Genomic DNA, 24826 nt, shown 5'->3' with positions numbered 1-24826 from the left:
AAAGTAGGCCTACCTTTGGGATTTTTTTACTAGTTGGTGTGACGTTACCCATATGCTGCGATACGCGCCTCTTCTTTTTAGAAGCAGGATATTGGGATCGGGCAGTGTGGTCAGAGTTCTGTTGAGGGCCTGCTGTAGTTGTCGGTCTGTGTTATTGAACATTACTACATGTGGAGTTCAGATTCACTGTCCTTGTGTTCTGTAGACTACTGCAGTGACTCCTGTAGTTCATGTTTATCTCTTCACTGTCTGGTATCAGGAGTTCGCTCACTTTCAAACTGATTTCGTGACAAGTTTGTCCAATTCCACAACACTATACAGGGTGTGTGTGTGTGTTGCAGGCGCGTCGTTGCAAATTCAACGTCGGTATTCTTTCTTCTCTATGCATAGCGCATCTCGTCGATATTGCTGTTTCGTGCTGCTTACCTTTTAGTGAGATCAGAGTGTTGAGAAGGACAGTAATAAAATATCTTTGGTAATATGGATATAAGAAGGAAGACCCGCAGGGAATTAATCCCAGTCCACTTGACATCTGGCATGACAAGATAAGCCCTGCCCACTTTATTTTGATAAAGGCCTAACACGAACCAGAGCAACGGCTTCTTTATCCTTTCATCTCCTGGGATCCAACCATTAGTTATTGTCGTTTCAGGACATTTTTTTAGACTGCATATCCAAAGCCATTCTCCCTACTTTGTTTGAAAGTGGGAAATAATTATAATTTAAATACCCGAACATCACAGCAGCAGTGTAATGTTTTTTTTAAATTGTAGTTTGACAATTCAATTATTTGGAGGAAGTCTTTGGTGTTATAGTAACGTTGCAATGAATCGACTGTTTCAGAATTGACTGCTGAATTGAATATATCTGCACCTCAAACAGATCTGACCTGAGGAGAATAAATGATGGCTTCAGTCTTGAGGAATGAAGAAAGATTTTTTAAATGCTATTAATTCACAACATTGTATTCACTAAATTGGCTCTATTTCAAACGTCAGTTGTGAGACATATATATTCCCCTGTAATGTTCAAATGTCATCGATAAGAGACATGAAATAAAATATAGAAATAAAACATTTTATAAATCTCTGATGTTTTTTCTTTAATTAACATGCGAGCAGGAAACCATTTGGCTGGATCTCAGGAGGTTAAAGCATCGTATAAAGGTGACTTGCATGCAGTTATTCTGATCAAATTTGTCAAGTAAAACACTGCAGCAATTGTACGAGTGATCTTTATTTTCTGTTCCTGGGAGTTTCCCCAACAGAGACGAAGGGCAGGACCTCTGAACTCCTCCTCAGCTCTGAGCAGTTCAAGACTGAGAAGCTGAAGGACAGAGACAACGTTAGTCCTTCCTCTGCCCTTTAAAGGCTGCGTCGTCATGTTGCTGCTCCTCATTCATATCTTGTTATTCCTCTAACATTGACCTCATGCATGTGTTTTAGCCAAACATAAACGGTTATCTGGTGGGTTGTTCTGATCGGCATAGGCTCATATTAATTGATGTGAACTATCAAGGCATGAAACGATCAGATAAGATAATGCATGCTGTGTCAGTCATATGTCATTCACCTGTTCCCTTTCTTCTATTGAATGATGTGGTCAGATATACACCATCATGGCCCCAGCCAACAGGACGCGCATGGCTCTGCTGATCACCAATGTGCGGTTTGACCACTTGAATCATCGGGATGGTGCTGAGAAAGACGAGGAGGATATGAGCAAACTGCTGATCTCACTGGGATACAACGTGGAGCAACACAGAGACCTCAGTGGAGCGGTACGTTGGGCCTCACTCACACATGAGGTATCATGTGATCTGTGGTCCTGCGATGAGTGTCGTTGACTGATCCATGTTCTCGCACAGGAGATGGACGAGGCTGTCAAAAGGTTTTCTAAAGACCCCCGTCTGGCCGCGACAGACTCTGTCTTTGTGGTCATCATGTCCCATGGGGTGAAGGGAGCCATTTTAGGCGTCCATCACTGCGATGGAGACCCCGACCAGTTCCCCATTGACAATATCTACAAACACTTGGATTCGGCTCATTGTCCAAAACTGCTCAACAAACCCAAAGTCATCATCATCCAAGCCTGCAGAGGAGGTGTGCTTGGGGTTCCTTTTTCGATTTGAACATACCATAATCATAAACCTGTTTTACCATATTTCGTTTTAAAAGATTCCCGAAAACCTTAAGTGAATTACTGGTCTGCTCCGTTCACTGTATTCTCTTCCAGTGGATGATGGCTCTGCGATAGTCTGCGATGGGCCTGGGTCTGTCCCAGAGCAGGCCCCGGTAGTGCAGGTGGATGCGGCCCTCCCACCTCACCTGGCAGATGAAGTGGACGCAGACATCGAGGAGGATGCTATTCACAGGGTGCACAAAGAAAAAGACTTTATTTCACTTCTGTGTGAGTTGATTTATTTTTGTCTGTGCTGATAAAGTTTAGTCTTCATTACAGAATAGGTTGAGTATACAAAACAACTGGAACTGTTGGAATCAGGACTTGCAAATGAACACCCTTCTCTGATCAACGACTTCTAATTATCTTTTCACTCTATTCTGCAGACACGGTGTCGTATAGACAAAAAAGCCAAGGTTCTTTTTTAATCCAACACATTGTGGAGATCTTCAACCGCCACGCACACAAGGACCACATCGACGAACTCTTCAGAAAGGCAAGTCACCCAGATCGTTCTCGTTAGGCTGGTGTGCGGAGTGAGTGTCCTTCTCTCATGCGGATGTCTGGTTGTTTGATGGACAGCCTCACATTACCGTCCATCCAGATAGAGCTGACCTCGACCAACAGCATGTGGTTGTTTCATCCTAGCGTGTGCTCTCCATCCCACAGGTCCTGAAGCGTTTTGAAGATGAGCCACCTTCAGCAGATACAAGACAGATGGCTGTCAAAGAACGAAGCACCTTAACCAGAATGTTTTACCTCTTCCCAGGTCTTTAGAATCAGGCTCCTCGGTGACCGATGGGAAATGGTTTCAACACTTTACAACACTGTAGCGTAAAGTGGTGTCGGGAAAACAAACTGAAACCTTGATCCCACAGCTAATATCGCTGAAGGTGCAGTCACAATAATGACCCATTAGCGCTACACGTGAACCTCCTAAGATGGCGCCATTTGATTGGTCCGCTAGCTCGGGATATTGGGCAATGCTGACTGTCTGGGCCTGGGGTGGCTGTGCAGACCGCTAAACACTAGGGGCGCCGGTCGCAAATCTCGCGATTCACTTGTTAAAATTTCCGGGATTTATCTATGTAGAACAATCCAGATTTTCCGTGTGTGGTAATGCTGCAACATGCTCTTCCGGAAGGTAACCAATCACAACGGAGTGGGGTTGGCAGGAGGGGGGCAAGCGAGGGGGCGGAGAAGGAGTGTTGACAGAAAACGCTGAAAGCGCCCGGATGAGAGGAAGAGTTTCATGAAAATTGACAGTTTTTTGTGCTGTGATTCGTGTCAGGAGTCATTAATACTAAGTATTAAGATAAATCTACACCAACAATACATTCTGATTCCTTGTCTTACAAAAGAACATCAAATATTACGATAACTGCACCAGACAGCCAATTGTATAATGTCACCCAAAACCTTAAATATTGTCCACTATATGTACTTCATGTAGGCTGTGAATTAAGTGTTGCGGATGGCACTTCAAAACCGCGCAGTAACATTAGGCTATTAGTTTATTCTTAATTCTTACTCACAATAACATGTTTAATGTAGCTCAAAATATACATGTTAAAAATATAAATAAATTGTGGGTGTGGTCATGCGCCAGTAGTTTCTGTCCCACCGAATGAAGGGCAACCGCACGCTACTGGTCATCTCCTTGGTCTCTCTGGTACAGCTGGGAAAACACCATGACCCTTCCCAGTGCCCGTCTTACCTATTCCCTCCTACCTCTATCTATAGGTTGGACACCCGGTGCGCCACAGCTGCCCCATCATTTCAATTAACTTTAATTTATAATACAAACAAGCAAATAAATATCAAATCAGCATATTATTTAAGCAAATATATATATTAAGCAAACAAACTAAATAAATGTTTTATAATAAAATCTTATAACTGAATAGCTCAAACACGTCTATAATGAAACCCTCCGATATAAAGCATGCATCATATTTTGTCTGGCAACATTCAACAAATATAAAACATAATAAAATGCAATCATTAAAACACTAAAAAACTAGCTGGAGGCCGATACCAGCAGAGCTTAACTGAGCTACCGTCGGCTTCTACAAAAATCCGCTCCGCAGGGCCGGATCTGTCCGATAAGCAGCTCCTGGAGGTGGCCCAAAGGCTGGGACAGGAGTGGGAGCCGGCTGCCATCCACCTGGGGCTGAAGACAGAAGATCTGGAGGCCATCAAGGCAAAACATAGATCTGTGGCCATGCAGAAGCTGCAGATGTTGGTGCTGTGGAAGCGCCGAAGACCACCAGGAGAGGCCACAGCTCTGGACCTGCTGGAAGGTCTGAAAGACCTGGAGGACCTACCGGACAATACTCCTCTGTCATTAATCGGTAACGTACTTCACCCACACACACACAGGCGGGTGGGCGGGGTATTTGGCTCATATCGAATCGCCCCTGCCTGCTACACAATGGCTGGCTATGGGTATTCACAAATTGATCCTTAAAACAACCCTAAACGTTCGTTTTCAGAAATGTGCAACTCACCGAGTGGTTCGTGGTGTTTGTTGATGTTCCAAATCAAGGATCGTAGTGAAATACAGTTTCTGTCATGTTTAATTTGATTTCTGGTGGAACCCTCATTACTCGTTGACCGGAAACGGAAAGGCAGGCTGGTTGTAGTCTTTTCGCTCCGTTCTAGAACTACTGTTGATACGGAGAGTAAAATATATGTATATATATATAATTTTTTTTGTAATGCCTTGCATTACCGTGTTTCAGCAAAAAGTAATGCATTACAGTAATGCATTACTTTTGGATGGATACAACACGTTACACTGTTTTTAGAATTATTAACAAACAATCAGCCTACTACAGTTGGTGTGAAACTATAATATTAAAGAGATACTTCACCGGTGGGAATATGAAGGTTTTATGAATTAAATAATTCAATGTATTATAAATGTGAAAAAAAAACTAGCCTGAAAAAAGGCAGAAAGAGTGTTTTCATTGTCTCTCTGGCTCAAAGTAAGAAAACCTCCAACTACCACTGCATTGCGCTCGCTGCCCCGCCCACCTGTCGGTCTCCCGTCCCCCTCATTCCCCCTCAGTACGCGAGCTCCCGCCCCCTTTCATTCCTTATTGGTGGAAAAATTTGCCACCAAGTGTGTTGTAGTCCTCGGCCCTTCTAGCGGGACAAGAGGTTTCTCCCGAAATGACGTCAAACGCGTCATTTGACGTCATTTCGGGAGAAAATTAGATGAGAAAAAATGGGCCAAGGGGAGACTGGTTTAGACTGATATTTATTTATATATTTATTTATATTACAATAGCGATTTTATAATGATAGAACGCCGGTTCTAAATGGGTGAAGTATCCCTTTAACTATTTCTGGTGTGTACAGTAGGACTTTGACTTTTGCCCAAAAATCGTATTCGAAGTTTGTTTGTTTAATATTCTAATATATTCGAATATTTATTAATAATATTTTGACAATTAAATGCCTTCAGTAAGACCTGGATTGGGCTTCGAAGTTTGTTTACCGCATTGCTATGGTTACCGGTCTTGCGTGTTCCAACGGTTTATTAGGTTTCTAATAAATCGCTGTCTAATCAATACTTCATTCACTGCCTCTTACGTGGTCATTACAATATTATGAATAGACTGCGTCGGGTTCTCCGACGTCTCTCCCTCTTAGCCTGCCCATAACAGGTTTGAATATTATGGGCTGCCTAATATTTGTTCGAATTTTGATTTATTCTTTGATATTCGAATAACGAAGTTCGGAGTCAAAGCCCTAATGTACAGATTGGTTTTACACCTTATAAATGCCTAGCAGTACATACCTACCTACCTGTATTTAAAACATTGGGCAAACCAGTAGTAGGCCCCCAAACATTGTTGATAAAGGCTTCATCAAGAGCACAGACAACGGACAACGTTTGACCGAGCTGGCCCAAGACAGAACACCTCACCGACCGTATCTCACTTGACTGAGTATAACTATATAACGAGATACTACAGTACTAATTATTGTGGAAAAGTGGACTTAATGTGGGATATTTTGATGATACCAAGTCTAGCAAACAAACATCTTACTGATGAGATATGTTGTGGGGGACAAGGTGGTACGACAGACGGTTTAATATTAACAGAGGTTAAGAAGAGATTAATCAATGCCTTTCGATTTCTCTTCCAGGGGAACTTCAAAGGATCCGTTCTGAATTTGTGACGATAGTTACAACCTCAGTTATCAAAGGTCTCCTGAATGATCTTTGGCAGCAGCACGTGTTCAGTACTGAGGAAACTGAATATATGATGGAGGACTTCACAACAAGTGCAGACATGGCACGTTGTCTGATCAAAATGGTGATCGGGAAAGGGGAGAGAGCAAGTCACATAATGATTGACAGTATGAAGAAAAGGGACCCTGACTTATGCTCCACCCTGGGTCTGATCTCTTCTCCTGCTGGTGTGGGTGAGTTGTTACCATGAATGTACTTTTTAAATAAACGGTCACCATCAGCTTTGTTTTTGACAAGAGGGGAGCTTCTTTGTCCTTTAATCCACTGGGATCCAGTGATTCATTATTGTCCACTCGGGCAGGCCCGTCGCAAGAAGGCAAGCAAACCAAGCAATCGCTTGGGGCCCCAAGCTGGCCTGGGGCCCCAAGACAACGACTGGTTATGAATAAAATGCAACGACAAACTGTGAGCGCCAGGGCCAGCGCAATGTGTTGGGGGCGCCCTCTGGTGGCGCTCTTAATTAAATGATATGAAACAAGTGTAATAAAACATGTTTACCAAACATGTTCCCAAATGGAATGGACAAGGGAGGTGACGGGGGATTGTTAGTGCGTATTGAAACTCACTGTAGTACACTGGACAACGTGATACCCCCCGTCCCCCGCTCGGAAGTCCTGTCCAGGGCGCCTCTTAATGCCCTTGGGGCCCCCAAATTCATCTAAAGACTGACAATCCTTTTTCATATCCTAGGACATGGGGACGACAAGATGCTAGTAAAGCCGAAGGAACCAACGTTTCTTTCAAGGGGTAGGTGTTTTACTTAGTGCTGCTGTGTTCCTTGGCTCATCGGTGTTAATGATAGGATCAGTGTTTCCCCCAGAAAATGTCTTACTCAAGCTAGTCAAGGAACGGGGGGGCGGAGGGGGGGGGGGGGGCAGAGGTTTTGTCTCCGTTTCAAGTCCATTCCAAAAGCTTATGGCACGACCAATGTTGTGAACAGTATTACCGATGCATTATTTATCTTTATTTTTTACACCTGATGGAAGTACGTTTTCTTCCGCTACGAGAGTTTTCTACTTTGTTAATGCATAATGATAAAAAAAAAAAAAATTCTTTATTTCTATACATTGGTACTCAAGGCCTTCAGTAAGACCTGGATTGGGCTTTGCCAAGTTTGTTTACCGTGTTGCTATGGTTACCGGTCTTCCGTATTCCAACGGTTTATTAGGTTTCTAATAAATCGCTGTCTAATCAATACTTCATTCACTGCCTCTTCCGTGGTCATTACAATATTATGAATAGACTGCGTCGGGTTCTCCGACGTCTCTCCCTCTTAGCCTGTCCATAACAGGTTTGAATATTATGGGCTGCCTAATATTCGTTTGAATTTTGATTTATTCTTTGATATTCGAATTATATTCGAATAACGAAGTTCGGAGTCAAAGCCCTAATGTACAGATTGGTTTTACACCTTATAAATGCCTAGCAGTACATACCTAACTACCTGTATTTAAAACATTAAGCAAACCAGTAGTAGGCCCCCAAACATTGTTGATAAAGGCTTCATCAAGAGCACAGACAACGGACAACGTTTGACCGAGCTGGCCCAAGACAGAACACCTCACCGACCGCATCTCACTTGACTGAGTATAACTATATAACGAGAAACTACAGTACTTATTATTGTGGAAAAGTGGACTTAATGTGGGATATTTTGATGATACCAAGTCTAGCAAACAAACATCTTATTGATGAGATATGTTGTGAGGGACAAGGTGGTACGACAAACAGTTTAATATTAACAGAGGTTAAGAAGAGATTAATCAATGCCTTTCGATTTCTCATCCAGGGGAACTTCAAAGGATCCGTTTTGAATTTGTGAAGAGAGTTACAACCTCAGTTATCAAAGGTCTCCTGGATGATCTTTTGCAGCAGCACGTGTTCAGTACTGAGGAAAAGGACTATATGATGGACTACAGAACAAGAGCAGACATGGCACGTCGTCTGATCGACATGGTGATGACGAAAGGGGAGAAAGCAAGTCACATAATGATTGACGGTATGAAGAAAAGGGACCATCACCTATGCTCCACCCTGGGTCTGATCTCTTCTCCTGCTGGTGTGGGTGAGTTGTAACTATGATTGTACTTTTTAAATAAACGGTCACTATCAGCTTTGTTTTGACAAGAGGGGAGCTTCTTTGTCCTTTAATCCACTGGGATCCAGTGATTCATTATTGTCCACTCGGGCAGGCCCGTCGCGAGAAGGCAAGCAAACCAAGCAATTGCTTGGGGCCCCGAGCTGGCCTGGGGCCCCAAGACAACGACTGGTTATGAATAAAATGCAGCGACAAACTGAGCGCCAGGGCCAGCGCAATGTGTTGGGGCGCCCTCTGGTGGCGCTCTTAATTAAATTATATGAAACAAGTGTAATAAAACATGTTTACCAAACATGTTCCCAAATGGAACGGACAAGGGAGGGGACGGGGGATTGTTAGTGCGTATTGAAACTCACTGTAGTACACTGGACAACGCGATACCCCCCGTCCCCCGCTCGGTCCTGTCCTGTCCAGGGCGCATCTTAATGCGCTTGGGGCCCCCAAAATCATCTAAAGACTGACGATCCTTTTTCATATCCTAGGACATCAGGACGACAAGATGCTAGTAAAGCCAAAGGAACCAACGTTTCTTTCAAGGAGTAGGCGTTTTACTTAGTGCTGCTGTGTTCCTTGGCTCATCATGTTAATGATAGGATCAGTGGTTCCCCCAGAAAATGTCTTGCTCAAGCTAGTCAAGGAGCGGGGGGCTGAGGTTCTGTCTCCGTTTCAAGTCCATTCCAAAAGCTTTATGGCACGACCATTGTTGTGAACAGTATTACCGATGCATTATTTGTCTTTATTTCTTACACCTGATGGAAGTATGTTTTCTTCCTCTACGAGAGTTTGCTACTTTGTTAATGCATAATGATAGAAAATATATATATTCTTCTTTTCTATACATTGGTACTCAAGGCGGGGCCCTATTGTTAACCACAAAGTGCTGGGGGAAACACTGCCTTTTGTAGTTCGGTTCAGTTTTTTAGCCTCACCTTAACCCCTCACACCCATTTCCAAAGTGGTAATATCTATATTTTTGCGCAGGGCGCAATCTGTCCGATAAGCAGCTCAGGAAGGTGTCTGAAATGCTGGGACAGGAGTGGGAGCTGGTGGCCATCCACCTGGAGCTGAGCACCATAGATCTGGACGTCATCAAGGCAGACAGACAGACGGATGTGGCCATGCAGAAATACAAGATGTTGGTGCGGTGGAGGGGCCAAAGACCACCAGGAGAGGCCACAGCTCAGGACCTGCTGAGAGGCCTGGAAGACCTGGAGGACCTACCGTTCAAGACTCGTCTGTTATTGACAGGTAACGTACCACACACACACACAGTGGGGGGGGGGGGGGGACTCAAAGCCTGGGATGAAAAGTTGTTTTTGGTTTCAAAGTAAATCATGTCGTAAAGACCTTTTTCAAATTGGTTAAATAAAATGTTTCTTCTTAGGTCATTCTTAGATTTCTAACCCTGTGCGTGTGTGTGTGTGGTTCTAGAGGATGTATCATATTATTCTACAAAAGACTTGATGTAAAAGTAGCACAATGAAGAAGTCTTAACTGTCTGTTAAACTAAAAACCCTCCTGGTCTCTGATGCAATCCAACATTCATCAGTTAAAATATCCATGTAACCCGTCTATAAGAAAATCCCTCATATATTATAGGACTAATATGTAACATTTACGCATTAAATATACTATGTTATATCAGGGTGTCCGCGGAGGTCTTAAAAGTCTGAAATTCATTTTTCTAAATTTAAGGCCTTTAAAAAGTCTTAAATTTGTCAAAATGTCATATGCTGGTCTTAAATAAAGAACTCTGAGGTCCTAATTTGTCGGGGCAGGGCTATTTAATTTTTTTTTTTCTCGCGGGACTTTTCGGGAAGGAGATGTACGAGAGGCTACTTTCTTGCTAGCTGCATATATAAACGGATGTCTGCGCGCTTGCTAGATAGTCTGCAACAATGGGTAAATGCAAGTTCAACGTCAGTTGGCTGGAATACGTCAGTTTCCGAGGTTGGCTAGCGTCCGTTGCCAACCCAGAACAGGCCAGATGCATTCCGTGCAAAAGTACATTCAAGCTCGGCACCATGGGGATTAAGGCTGTCGTCAGCCATATGCAGAGCCAAAAACATAAAACCTCTGCCAGGAGCCACACACAGACCCCAGCCATTTCTACGTTTTGCATCTCTGCCCCGGCGCTACCGCCGCAGACGGTCCGCGCTGCTAGCACTGACCTGAGGGTAGCATTTGGTGCGACACCAACACTGAAAGCGGAGGTGTTGTGGATTCTAAACACATTGGTCAAGCACCAGTCCTACAACTCGAATGAGGGGATAGGAGATCTCATCGGTTTGATGTTCCCTGACTCAAATCGCGAGCACCTTTACTGCTGGAAAGGACAAAACGGCGTATATAAATCGCTTCGGACTAGTGCCTTTCATCCGAAACGAGCTAATCTGCAGCGTCAACAAGGCTGATTTTGTTTTGATATTTGATGAGACGTTGAACCAGGCCACTAAAAGCAAGCAACTTCACGTGCACGTCCGATATTGGGTCGGAGATCAAGTGCATTCCCGGTACTTGGGCTCGCAATTCATGGGGCCCCACATATATGGGGGTAAAAGGGATGATGATACATAATATTTTTTAGACAATATACAGAATCTTTTCACTTACGAATTAACACGTCGGCTATTTTTGCCAGCACGCCACCCTAGCCATATTATGGGCAACCGTGTTCCCCTTGGCTGTGATTTGAACTTTGAATTCCTAATTTTGCCAGCACGCCACTCTAGCCATATTATGGGCAACCGTGTTCCCCTTGGCTGTGATTTGAACTCCTAACTTTGAGTTCATAATAATACATTGCTCGCCTTGGATGAAATACACGGCTCTTGCGCGATTTATTTTGCATAAGGATGAGTCAAATGACGCGAGAAACTCCCCTTTTATCTGAACGCGCATTGAACCTAAAGCGGAAAACCTGGTTCAACTAATTTAATCTAAAGTGAGCGTCGTGGTACCATTTAACTCTGATTGCGAGTTGCGGCTCTGTCGAGCCAGGTTTTCCCAAGAAAGCCTGAGTATGTTCAATGAAGTTTGTGGTATACCCCCCAGGTCTTACTGAAGGCATTTATTTAATGGGGAAAATATTATTAATCAGTGGCGTAAATATCGACGGTGCAACCGGTGCAGCTGCCCGGGGGCCCAGACGCTGTCACCCCCCCCCTCTCAACAACTCACAACTTGGGTGCACCATGAATACTTGACACACCCACATTTAAAATGTAGGCGCACCAGTGCACCCAAGGAAAAAGTTAGTCTGGAGCATCACTTTATGTTCAATAAACAGACAGAAAGTAAACTTGAATGAGTCTCATTGATTGAGATGTAATACAGCGGGATTTAAGGTCTTAAATTTCATTCAAGGTGGTATTAAAAAGGTCTTAAAAAGTCTTAAATTTGACTTGCTGAAACCTGCAGATACCCTGTATATATTCTGTTGAGCTGTGTACTTGCATAATCCAAAATGTTTCCAACCATGTTCAAACCCAGTGATATCCATAGTTTACTTTACAGTGATGGTCTGTTGCCGTCGGTTAGGCCTACATGTCGATGGCGTCATATGGCCTCTAACATCGTCAATAGCAGTCTAACTCGCTACGCTGTGCTACTTGGACAAGTGCCTCATGCCAGACACCAAGCTCATGCAGTGTTTGACAAAGTTTACTACCTTTCATAAATCAGGTGGTAGTAGCAGACTTCAGGCAGGACTGGATGGAACAGCCATCTTTCTCTCTTTTATCAAGAAAAGGAGCAGAGACACATTCCGCCCGTCACCCTCCGTAGCGGGCGCTTCATCGCCGCGGGTCCGCACACGACCATGGGATAGTCACAACTTGTTTAGACGTGAATAGATTTGGATCAAGTTTGGCCACTAGGTGTCACCCAAATACTTGAACATAAAATCCACAATAACTCCGCTGGTAATCTCCTATGAAGGAAACACAGATTAAACCAGATCATCAGGACTCAAACATTATTAGAGCGTCCTACTTTGGAGACTTGGTTGTTGCTCATTCTGGAGGAAGCTTTTGCCATTGGACTGAATATGTTAGTTCAATAGCAATTGCAAGAACCATAACAATATTCTGCTTTCATAGCATTTGATGAGACAAGAAATATGTAATCTCTATTTATATCATAATATTAGCACTATATTTGTAACTGGTCGTGAGAGGACCCAAATGCAGCACACGTAGGCAGGCAGACAGTCGGTAAGGACTTTGATTTAACACGATACACGGCGCAAAATGCAGCGTTATGAAATCTAAAACGCTGAATTTTACATCTATTTAAGTCAATACCCATCCACAATTAGGCGTAGTTGGGAAGCCAAGCGGCAATGACACAGCCCACCAAATAGGCAATCACTACCAAACGGTTGGCCATTTCCCTACAAAAAAGAAACGGCAGCAATCGTACAGCCAACACACTAAGCTGGCAGAACCCACGTGCACCAAGGTCAAAATCAGAGACGTTTGTGAAAAAACAGAAAAGTCGAAAGCGTTACCGCATTATCTTGACAGCCCTTATCTATAAATAAAAATATCTCTTGTTTCAATAATGTAGCACCTAAAGCAGTTTGCTTATTTTATTAATTGTATTTACTCGCATTGTATCTTCATGGTTGAACACAATTACTGTTGGTCGCTATGGACCAAAGCGTCGGCAAAATAAATGTAATATTACTTTACATTTAATGTTAGGGTACTTCGTTGATTGTACCCTAACATACAATTGTACCCTAAAGTACAATCAACGAAGATAAGTAATGTACACAATTTGAAATTGTTTGATGGTTTGCATTGTAAGACTCATGACACATGTTCCTTTCTATGGCAAACTCTAGATTATTGGACCGGCGAGGAGTTACCAAATCTATTGGAAAGATTCCTAAACCAGTTCCAGAGGTCCAACGGTAAAGTTGTTCTTTGTGGTCTTATGTTCTTTGGATCATTGTTGGAGTTTCAATTGGATAGTAGGATTATTATAGAAAGCGCAAGGCGCATCTCATAGATGCTCTAATCCGATCCGACTGATCAAAGTTCACAAAGGTTTCCACAATAAAAAAGGTTTGTTGACACTTTATTTGAAGGTATCTACATAAGAGTGACATGTCACTGTCATAACTATGACATGACACTGTCATGAACTTGTCATAAACGGTATAAACATGTCATAAACGTTTAGGACTTCTGTCATTAAATGTCATTCGGTTTTTTGTTATGACAAGTTGACATTGTATGGGTTGTCTTGATTATGACAAGTTGACATTCATCAAAGTGACATTACCAGAAGTTGTCTTGGTCATGACAAGTTGACATTACATTTCTTTGGGATGTCTTTATAATTACAACTTGACATTAACCAGGGCCTGGTTTCCCGAAAGCGTCGTTAGCCTAAAGGCTGATTTATGCTCAGTTACGTAAGCGTAAGCGCAAGCGCAAGAGGCCCTTGCGCGCCCTTGCGCACCCCTTGCGCGACTTCTCACGTCTTGCGTGCGTCGGGTGATTTTTCTAGACTTGCGTCATTTTTTACGTAAGCTTTTACGCGAGCAGCCTGCAAGGCTGTGATTGGTCTGCTGGTCTGGTTACTACTTCCTGTCTGGAGTATCGCCCGGCAGGCTCATATACAAAAGCATTAACGTGAAGTGAAGTTAACTTTGCTGCCAACACATTATGTCGTTTTAAAATGTAGAGAGATATGCATATTTATACAACCCCAATGATCAACAACTTCATCACCCCTGTTCCTCTGTCTGTTGCCATCATTCACTGTGTCTGGGGAGAACACGATCTGGCACATAAACAAACCAACGACTCCCACAGACAAAGACGTCATTCTCGAGGTCGTCTTCAACGAAAAACTTTCCTCCACATATTACTCCACCTACTGTTCTGGCGGTAAATTGCTTGGCAACACGCGCAACACGCGCAACCTAAAAGGGAGCATGAATTGCTTTGAGTAAATTTTGCGCAACAACGTAACACCAACGCTGAAGCATGCAGCCGCCTTAAGTGGATCGTGAAGTGCGTCGAAAGGGCATCGTAGAGTTTTCACCGCGTTTCCCGAAAGCATCGTTGGTAACGAACGTCTTGAAAACGCTCGTAGCAAACGAGTACTCCAGGGGTAAGAGCATCGTCAGCCTACTATAGCCTCAGTGGCGTCACCATCGGACATTCCGTGTATTGGATGTGTTTTATTAAAACGCATTGCGCCTTTATGTTCTTAGTTTGGTGATTAATAAAGATTATTAATTAATTTATTAATAAAGATGTTAAAATGGCCAAAATAAAACGGGACAGTCCAGAAAAAGTTTGCGCAGGCAGGGCACTCAAAATGTGTGAGAGAAAGTGGGGGGATTTGTGCAGACTGGGACACAGGCTACTCATAAAACATAGCCTAAAATAACCCCAAAAATTAAACATGACAGAAAAAAAAAAATTAATGAAAGAAATGGAAAAGAAATTAAAGGCAAAAGGAGGGGGGGGGGGGGGTTAAAAAAAAGACGCGATCACTCTTCGGCGTGATTCCACACCAGCAGCGTAATCCGGGAGGCCGTCCCGAAACGGATCTTCCTCGTCCTCGTCCTCGTCCGGTTCACCCAACGCCACCCCAGTCTTGGCTGCAATGTTGTGCAACATTGCTGTCACGCAGATCACAGCGCACGACTTGGCTGGCGCAAACTGGAGCCCTCCGCCTGACTTGTGGAGGCATCGGAAGCGCAACTTCCACCTGCCGATCGTGCGCTCGACAATGCACCGGGCCAGACGGTGGGCTTCGGTGTACCGTTCCTCGTGGACGTCTCCGGGGTTAGCCACTGGGGTGAACAGGTGAGGCCTAAGCGGATGAGCCGCCACTCTCCTCTGGATGCTGCAGTCGCGGAACACGAAGGAGTCGTGACTCGTGAGTGCTTCCAGGCCATCTCGCTACGACATCCAGCTGTGGAAACGGACGTGTCGCGGTACGAGACGAAGGAGGCTGTATGTCACTGCCTGGACCGATCTGCACACTGACGCCTTGCACAGGCCCTGGCCATCTCCTACCACCTGCAGGAAGCTCCCTGTGGCGTAGAATCGGAGGGCGGCCAAGAGCTGCACTTGCGGTGTGAGCGCAAAGCTCCTCCTTGTAGCACGTCTGAGGTCTTGCCTGATCGCCCCAAGCAGCTGTCTGATGGCCTCCCTCGGCAGCCTGTAGCTCTGTATGACTGCGCGTTTCTAGAGGCCTTACCCTTTTCCCGGAGGGTCTTTTTTTATAGCCAATCAAATGATCAATCAAGGAAACTTTATGCGGAATCAGATTAAGTCGGCTCTCTTTGCTGTGCAAAGCATGTTTCAATGCCGTGAAACGCACAGTGCATTCAGGATTAGGACTGATATATGTCGGCTTAAGCCTAATCAATTGTGTTTTAATGTCTTTAGCATTCATATAATTGCAGTCTATTTTTTTCGTAGGCTACTCTGCTGTGGAGATATTTTAACCCTTTTTAACACAATTTTCCTGCGACATTCCTGCGTCTCCCCCTCCTACGGAGCCCATTTCAGCACCGTGTCAGTAGACAGTTACAATCCTACGACGTCGTGAGTGCAGCGAATGCGCGTTCACGTTAAGAGGAGTTTCGGGAAACGCGACAAAGAAATTATCGATGGTTCGAAAGATCCATCGGGAGAATGATCTTACGAGCGAAGATCCATCGATATCGGGAAACGGGGCCCAGGATGGTGTTACGGATGTCTCTGTCATGACAACTTGACATAAAAAGAAAATGCACCTCTTTTGGTATTCATGAAATGTTGATATAATGATTCTTATAATTAGATGTGCAAGGTTACAGACCAATTCTAGCACTTGGTCAGATAGATGTGCGACAGGATATTTCACAAAACTGGTTGTCATGAATAAATTCTCAGACCTCAAGTAAAGTGGTACCATTTTGATTTGTCATTAAGATATCATGAAGGATAGCCTGGCTGTCATGACACCATTATTACAGTATAACGAATACATCTCTGCGCTGTGCGGAAGAAGGATGGACCACAATTGATGCTGGCTGTTCACATGCATTTAGATCTGCATGAGACAAAAATTCCCCTCCTAGCAAACAAACACACGGGGAAACCCTGTGGCACTCGCACGCACGTGTATACAATAAAACTCTTAAAATGTGCCTTCACAAAGTGTAGGTTGAAATGACAGCGCTGCTGCAAGTTCACAGCCTTAATTATAACACCTTAAGTTTCCCATTACACATTTTCATTGTCTACAAAACAAATTACATTCTCAAATATGACGACAAAACCAACAACATCCTTCACCTCAGTTATGCACTGACTGAGTTTTGCGCTGCATAGACGTCGCAAAACACAGACTTTTCTTAAACTTTTCTTTGTTCTTTTTTGTTATTTGTTACTGTTACTAACTGGAGATCAGTAAAATTCTTTTTTTTTTTTTTTTTCCAATCCAATAGTTAAATAAACATGTTATAATATCAATTAATGCATCAATTAATCTCAACACATAGGCCTGGCCTAAAGGGAAGAGCAGTTTATGCGTTGACTGATTCCAATGTTGTGGAATTTTGAGGGGCAGTTGCTCTGACCTGAAAAAAGTCCCCCCCCCCCCCTGTACTTTCTAGCGTGGTCCTATCCCATATTTTGCAGCACTTGGGCCAACCTGGCCTCTGTACCTCCTGGTCCACATTTTCCTCGTGTCTTGAGGCTTGTGTCAACCCCTCATCTTAAAATTAATGTAATTATGAAAAATTGCCATTAGTAGCCTAAAATATGAGTCTGATTAATTAATTAATTAGCCTACGCAGTGTAATCTTTATCACAATGCAAAGTCTCTGTCTCACCTGCTGGTTGGCTTTTCGTAGCCAACCCTGCAGTGATGTGTGTGTCTTCTTTTTATCGTGTCCCCTTCGTTACAGAGAATGAGAGCCATATGCACGCTGTGTCCTCCACTGAATCCAACACCCCTGGGTCTGCTCCACAACTCCCTCAAGCAACAGAGGAAGAGGAAGAGGTTCAGTACTTCTAATGGTTACACAACATTACAGTCCGGTTTCGACCTCTGGTGTCATATGGAGCCTCATCTCATGCAGCTTGGTGTTTCTAGGATACACCATATCCCATGAAGGCTCAACCGAAAGGCTACTGCTTGATCGTCAACAACTTTGACTTCAGCGATTCCGGTCGGAACCTAGGTCAACGGATGGGGACAGACATTGATAAAGGTAGGCCCATGCTATTCTAATACCAAATTTATAGTCTCAGTGGCCCTCATTTATCAAACGAGCGTACGACAGAAAACGTGCGTAAAATGGACGTACGCTCATTTCAACGTTGAGCTTGGCATTTATCAATTTGAACGTGAGCGCAGGCTGCGATGAAATCTCACGTCAGGTCTGAGCTCGTGTACGCAAGTTTTTTTGGCGCAACACACGGGTATTTCACTGATGAATAGTGCAGCACAAGTAGCCCATGTTGCACATCTGTATTAATTACTAAATAAATTGGAATTAGCCCAGCCGTTCAAACAATTACAATCAAGTCAGCCCTAATTAAAAACAGTATTGCTATGAAAATAATTAGAATGTGACAGGTGAAATGTTTATTCAGCTGTCTATATAAACAGGAGCTTTGCCAAATAGGTGGTCGAGTCGCAGCGATGGCAGATCTGGCTCTGTTAGAGGACCTCAACGCACGTCTAAGACGAGAGAGAGTTTTTCGAGACCGCGGCGATTTTTTTATGGAGAGCGATAAATGGCTCTTGAGTCGTTTTCGTCTCCCAAGGCATCTCCTGATGGAGCTATGCAATGCTTTGTAAGGCGAGAACCTAGGCGATCAAACGCAATACCTGTGCCAGTGCAGGTGTGCTCTACCTTGGGGTTTTTGGCCACCGGGACCTTTCAGCGGGAGATCGGGGACAGGTCTGGTATTTCCCAGCCAAGTATTAGCCGAACCATGCCAGCAGTTTTGGCAGCTATACTGTCCCTCTCTGAACGTTATATTAAATTCCATACACTAACTATCAGCAAACTGGAATCAAACGGGATTTTTATGCTATTGCTATGTTTCCAAATGTGATTGGTGCGGTTGATTGTACCCATGTGCGTATGAAGCCACCATCTATTAATGATTACGCGTACATCAACCGCAAAAGCTACCATTCAGTTAATGTTCCGATTATTTGCGATGCCAGAATGTCAATCCTGAACATGGTAGCCCGATGGCCTGGGGGCACGCACGATTCTTTTATTTTCCAAAATAGCAACGTTGGGCATCGTCTACATCAGGGCGCACTACATGGTCGGAGTCATCTCGGTGAGTTACGCTGCAGTCGCACTGCACCGGCCTCCTCCCGTTTCTTGCTTGGCCGGCTTCACAGCCGCAACACGTTTTTTGGTGATGAGCTTCATGTCGGACCATTTTTTCTTCACCTTATTCGGAATTAAATAACTTCAACGGAATGCAAACAATAGCATATATGTGAAATGTTTTAAGCTGGATAACAGAAGTTGTACATTTAATTTATTATTTAATTAATTTAATTAACAAACCTCTTCCGTAGCCCGACGAACATTGGAAACAATATTCACTGCAACAGTTATTTCCTTCCATATAGCATTCTTTTGCTGGCCTTTAATGCCAGCTTTTAGGCTACCAAATAAAACCAGACGGTTCGCATCCACCAGTGACCCGAGCGTCTCCATTTGGGTCTCGGAAAAATTCCTCTATTTTACCGTTGGACGTTTCTCCATGTCGTAAAAGTTAGGGGCGAGACTTCTGAAGACGTGCTTTTATATGGGCGTGTTACGTTAATTACGATCGATCTCAGCCGCCGTATTTATCAACACCAAGATCCTTCGTACGCTGGGATTGGTGTGATACGAAGGTTTCGTAAATCTCACGTGGGTCCTATCGTAAGATGAATCATGCGTTCAGATTTGCGCTCATTTCTACTTTCGTTTGATAAATGAGGGCCAGTCTGTCCAGATTCTGCTTTTTAATGGATTATTCAGTATTATACAGTGCACACACTCATCTTTTACAATTTTTTACTATCATGTAATATTTATTATGTATTGTATTCTATTTGCAAAGATTCATCCCTGGAACATATTTGTGTGTGTGTGTGTGTGTGTGTGTGTGTGTGTGTGTGTGCATGTCCCTGGTCCTGCAGAGAGCCTGAGGAGTGTGTTCACCTGGCTGGGCTTCAAGGTTAAGGTGCTGCAGGACCTCACCAGAGCCCAGATGCTCTCCTCCATGCGGGAGCTGGCCAGCAGGGACCACAGTTGGATGGACTGCGTGGCTTGCGTGGTACTGAGCCACGGCCTGGAGGGCGGCGTGTACGGGGTGGACGGGAAGGTGGTCCAGCTGAAGGAGCTCGCTGACTTCCTGAATGGGGTAAGGTGCGCCTCTCTGAGAGGGAAGCCCAAGCTGTTCTTCATCCAGGCCTGCCAGGGCAACAAGAGGGAGCAGGCGGTCCCCGTCCTGGACAACAGACCCGCCCCCCCAGAGGTCAGCGACCAAACCGACGGACCCAGTAGCACTGGGGACCACACCCAGACGGACGGACCCAGCAGCACTGGGGACCACACCCAGACGGACGGACCCAGCAGCACTGGGGACCACACCCAGACGGACGGACCCAGCAGCACTGGGGACCACACCCAGACGTACGGACCCAGCAGCACTGGGGACCACACCCAGACGTACGGACCCAGCAGCACTGGGGACCCCTGCAGCGACGCCGTGGAGGAGTGGATACCCACCTCGGCAGATTTCCTGACCGCCATGGCTACCACTCCCTCCTATCTCTCTATGAGAGACGAGGACCAAGGCTCCTGGTTCATCCAGTCCTTGTGCCATAACCTTGTGAAGTTGGTTCCTGGGTAAGTGGAACCTACCTAAGACGTTGTCGTCTGACATTGTATCTAGTTTCAAATTCGGAAATAACTTTTAAGCTAATGAATTAGTAAATGTAATTTACCACAGTGCAAGCTTTGTATGCTCGCAAACTTATTTTCTTAGATTTGTAATTGTTATATATTTATTTTCTTTGTCATTATAATATACATATACAGTTGTTTTTTCATTTTTAATTAGTATCCTAATACTAATATAAGAAAATGAAATCCATGATTCCAGGTAAAGCTCTTTCTGATTGAAGGAATCATACTTCATAATGATTAACCGTTCACTTATCACTGACTGGGACTTGTGTATACTATGCTTCCCAGTGGCAAAGACTTAGCCAGGATCCTGACGACGGTTAACAAAAATGTGAGCAAGAAGTCCAACCGCATCGGCGGACGCAGACAGATGCCCCAACATCAAACCTCTCTGCGGACAGATCTGGTCTTCCCCGTCCCTGAAGACCCTCCTCCCCGTCTGCCCACCAGTCCCTAGCTACCAAGGCTCTGCTCCAATTGGTCGACTGGTGCTGTCACGTTAAAATTGTACCGGGGGCGAAAATTGTACCGGCCTACGTCATCGTTTGTTTACATCCTGACAACCTGACAACCTGCCCTGCAACAGACGACGCGATGCAGAAAACATGTTTCCAAACGACGAAATAACATAATACAGATAGCGGATCGCTATCTGTATTATGATAGATAGCGATAACACTTGTTTTTACTTTATATTTGTATTGTATTTAATTGTTTAATCGAAGCAATAAAACAATTTGCCCGCGAAACGGGCGATCGCGTCAAATGACGCGTCAAATCATGTAGGAAGGTTCTTGAACATTCTATGTTACTATGAAACCTGCTTAAAACAATCAGTTTACTAGCTAAATTCGATTAAACAATTCAATACAATACAAATATAAAGTAAAAACGAGTGTTATCTAGCGATCCGTTATCTGTATTATGTTTTAAGAACCCTCCTACGTCATTTGACGCGATCGCCCGTTTCGCGGGCAAATATTTTTATTGTTTCGATTAAACAATTAAATACAATACAAATATAAAGTAAAAACAAGTGTTATCGCTATCTATCATAATACAGATAGCGATCCGCTATCTTTATTATGTTATTTCGTCGTTTGGAAACATGTTTTCTGCATCGCGTCGTCTGTTGCCGGGCAGGTTGTCAGGATGTAAACAAACGATGACGTAGGCCGGTACAATTTTCGCCCCCGGTACAATTTTAACGTGACAGTGCCCTCAATGGTGCTTATGTTGTCCCAGATGTGAGTGTACGAATCTGGATCTCCACATAGTGCACTACTTAATATCCAAAAATGCACCATAAAGATTCAAGATTCAATACTTTATTGCCATACAACTCTGTACGAGTTGCTAGGGATTTGTTTCAGTGTGCTCATGACAGTACATGACAGTACAAGACCCACACAAAAGACACATAAAACATAGAACATCATTTCATCCATGGAATATCCTTCCAAGGCTCCCACACATAAGACATATAGCCCACTTCCACCTGGTTGACAGGCCAGGGTAAGTGCTGTATGTTTGATTAAAGTGACCGGTGCTTATAGGTGCAAGTGATGTGCAAAATGGAGCAATTCATGTGCAAATCTGCATAAGGTCCAATAAATAAGTACATAGTTAAGAAAACTCACATTATATAAAAACAGAGTAGAAATGAGTGCGTATTATACTATGCAGGGCCACTGGGGGAGTCTGCATTCCTGATACACTGGTGTAGGGATGAAGAGTTGTTAAGAGCTTTAATGGTCCTGCAGTATGTGCTGTTGAGGAAGCGGGAGGTTTTAGTTTTGATGGCCCTCAACCTCCTACCTGATGGGAGTGGATTGAAGAGGGAGTTAGCAGGGTGTAATTTATCCTGAAGAGTTGTCAGGCCTCTACTGTGGATACGGGCCTCGTAGATGTCTGAGATGGGAGGGAGACTGCAGCCAACTATCTTGGAGGCCGTATGGACAATCCTGTCTAGTCGCATCCTCTGCTGGACAGTAGGGTTGCCGTACCAGACTGTGATTGAGAACGTAAGGACGCTCTCACAGGTGGCTCGGTAGAGCTGCTGCATCCCCTTGCAGGCCACCCCAAACTTCTTTAGTTGGCGGAGGAAAAAGAGCCTCTGGTGGGCTGTTTAAATAATAGCAGTGATGTTATCTTCCCATTTCAGAGAGGAGGAGATTATTGTGCCCAGATATTTGAAGCTGTCTACCCGTTCCTCCACCGCCGCATTGATAGACAGAGGTGGGGTCTCCTTCCTCTGTCTTCGGAAGTCCACCACTAGCTCCTTAGTTTTTATAATATTTAGCTCTACATTGTAAAAACAAAAACGTAAAAATTATTGGTCTCATTATGATTTCTGAGTAAAATGAATATAAAACATTAAGTATTCATGTCAACTGTGCAATGCAATTTAGTCCAACCAACAATGTTGAGTTTTGGGTCAAGAGTTGGGCTCACTGTAGTAGTGTAGGGTTTAAGTCAGACTCTGTCTGAGGCTGGGCCAACTACGGTGCACATGCGCATTTCGACACTTTGGAAAATACGGGGTTTCCTAACGGAAACTACCCCCCGGGGAGTCTGGGTATTTGTGATGCCGGTTGGGAAAAAGGGGTTTATTGCCTTTTGTCAATTTGTTTCTGTTAGGTTAAGTGGGGTTAACGGGTTTGGGGTCTTTATTGTTTGTGCGTAGTGTTGCCGCCACCGTTACAGAGACTTGCATGTCCGTTGTTTGGGTGTGCGGTGCGCTGTGTGTTGTGGTTGTGTGTTAAATAAAGGCAGCTCTCGGGATCGTGCGGTGTATGAGGCACGATAGTTGCGTCACCGTTTAACCTGGGCTCCCGTCTCGTGCAGAACAAGTTTGACCATAATGTCAAACTTGTTCTGCACTTTGGTTTGCTGCATTTAGACAGCGATTCTCTGCTGCTGAACTAGCTACATGTTGCTTGTTCTATTGCTGTCTGGCATTCAGAAATGTAAAATGGAAGTTTCCAATTATTAATTTTAATAAAGTGAACTTAAAACTTGTTTTGCATTCTTTGAAATGTTTTTTTTTTTTAATAATAATAACCTTAATTTGAAATATTAAGTTAACAACCCTGACTTACTTTTTTGAGTTTTGTAAAATATAAAAATCTTAATTGGTATAACTCTAACTTTCAAGTTTGTCTCAAGAAGAAAATGACCTTTTGTTGGGCTCAAAACTCAAAAATGTATTGCAGTAAGTTGCCTTGCAATTTTGAGTTTTCTCAACTTTTTATTTTTTACAGTGTAGGTTGTGGTGGGAACACCATTCAGTTAAAGAAAGGAAGTCATTTCTGTAGGCACTGTCACCCCCCTGTCATCCCCTGAAATCAACCCTATCAAGGTTGTATCATCAGCGAGTTTAAGCATTTTCACTGAGTCACTGTGTGATATGCAGTCATTAGTGTACAGAGAATATAACAGAGGTGATAATACACACCCCTGGGGGGCACCAGTGCTAATGTGTTTGGCCTGTGACAACTTGTTATTGATTTTGACAACTTGTGTTCTTTGCTGTAGGAAATCTAAAATCCAGTGACATAAGGAGTTCTGGACACCCATGTTTTGGAGTTTATAGAAAAGTTTGCTGGGTACAATCATATTAAAAGAAGAGCTGTAGTCTATAAAAAGTACCGTTGCGTGGTTGCCTGGGGACTCGAGATGTTGTAGAATAGAGTGGATACCAAGTGACACAGCATCCTCAACAGACCCATTAGTCCTAGGCCTATATGCAAACTGAAAGGGGTCTAGACAGACAGATTTGGACAGATGATCACATGATTTTTTCAAAGATTTTCATTATGACAGATGTAAGAGCTACCGGTCTATAATCATTTAAACCAGTGATGCTGGGCTTCTTGGGCACCGGAATAATAACAGCTGACTTAAAACATGTGGGGACTCTGCATTCCCTCAGAGACCAGTTAAAAATGTCTGAGTACTGGGGTCAGTTCATCAGCACAATGTTTGATGGTATAGCAGAGGATACGAGGTCAGGGCCTGCGGCTTTCCTACAACTCTGCTTTTTTAGTAGCCGCCTAACCTCATCCTCCTGTATGACAAAAGGCGGTGCTACTGGGGTTTTGATGCCCGTTGGTTGTATAAGGGCATCATCCCGATCTTTGTCAAAGCGGCAATAAAATTCATTAAGACTGTCAGGCAGCCTTCATTAAGACTGTCAGGCATGTCATCAAATAAATAAAGAAGTTTATGGGACTTTCTCAATCTGTGTTCTTGACTGTTGTGTATCATCACTTTGTGCAGATCAAGTACTGTCCCCAATACAGAACTTTGCATTACACAAAGA

General features: G+C 43.8%; 2 protein-coding genes across 7 annotated transcripts in view; one reads left to right on the top strand and one right to left on the bottom strand.

Moving 5' to 3' along the window:
- The window catches only part of rabgef1l (RAB guanine nucleotide exchange factor (GEF) 1, like), a 9553-nt gene extending 9006 nt beyond the window's left edge, over nt 1-547 (bottom strand). The window contains exon 1 of the mRNA XM_056610956.1: nt 427-547. The gene's annotated coding sequence lies outside the window, so the exon portion shown is untranslated. The remainder of the gene's footprint in view (nt 1-426) is intronic.
- Nucleotides 1-24826, top strand: part of LOC130405759 (uncharacterized) — a 24989-nt gene extending 163 nt beyond the window's left edge. The window contains exons 2-19 of one of the 6 annotated variants that reach the window (XR_008904367.1): nt 1122-1166; nt 1256-1344; nt 1607-1780; nt 1868-2102; nt 2236-2409; nt 2568-2677; nt 2851-2950; nt 4272-4535; nt 6343-6621; nt 7139-7195; nt 8238-8513; nt 9528-9794; nt 13396-13464; nt 17476-17570; nt 17664-17781; nt 19731-20442; nt 20791-21749; nt 22667-24826. Coding sequence is in view for 5 of the 6 variants with exons in the window: in XM_056610947.1 (XP_056466922.1) it covers nt 1122-1166; nt 1256-1344; nt 1607-1780; nt 1868-2102; nt 2236-2409; nt 2568-2677; nt 2851-2950; nt 4272-4535; nt 6343-6621; nt 7139-7195; nt 8238-8513; nt 9528-9794; nt 13396-13464; nt 17476-17570; nt 17664-17781; nt 19731-20442; nt 20791-20959 (3233 nt within the window). In the remaining variant the exon portion in view is untranslated. Of the gene's footprint in view, nt 1-1121; nt 1167-1255; nt 1345-1606; nt 1781-1867; nt 2103-2235; nt 2410-2567; nt 2678-2850; nt 2951-4271; nt 4536-6342; nt 6622-7138; nt 7196-8237; nt 8514-9527; nt 9795-13395; nt 13465-17475; nt 17571-17662; nt 17782-19730; nt 20443-20790 lie in introns of all 6 variants that reach the window. The other 5 variants (XM_056610948.1, XM_056610949.1, XM_056610947.1 and 2 more) reach the window with 5 other exon arrangements.

This window comes from Gadus chalcogrammus, chromosome 16 (genome assembly GCF_026213295.1).
Source record: "Gadus chalcogrammus isolate NIFS_2021 chromosome 16, NIFS_Gcha_1.0, whole genome shotgun sequence".
NCBI lineage: Eukaryota > Metazoa > Chordata > Actinopteri > Gadiformes > Gadidae > Gadus > Gadus chalcogrammus.
The sequence above is the reverse complement of the archived record's forward strand: the minus strand, read 5'-3'. Positions and strand labels throughout refer to the sequence as shown.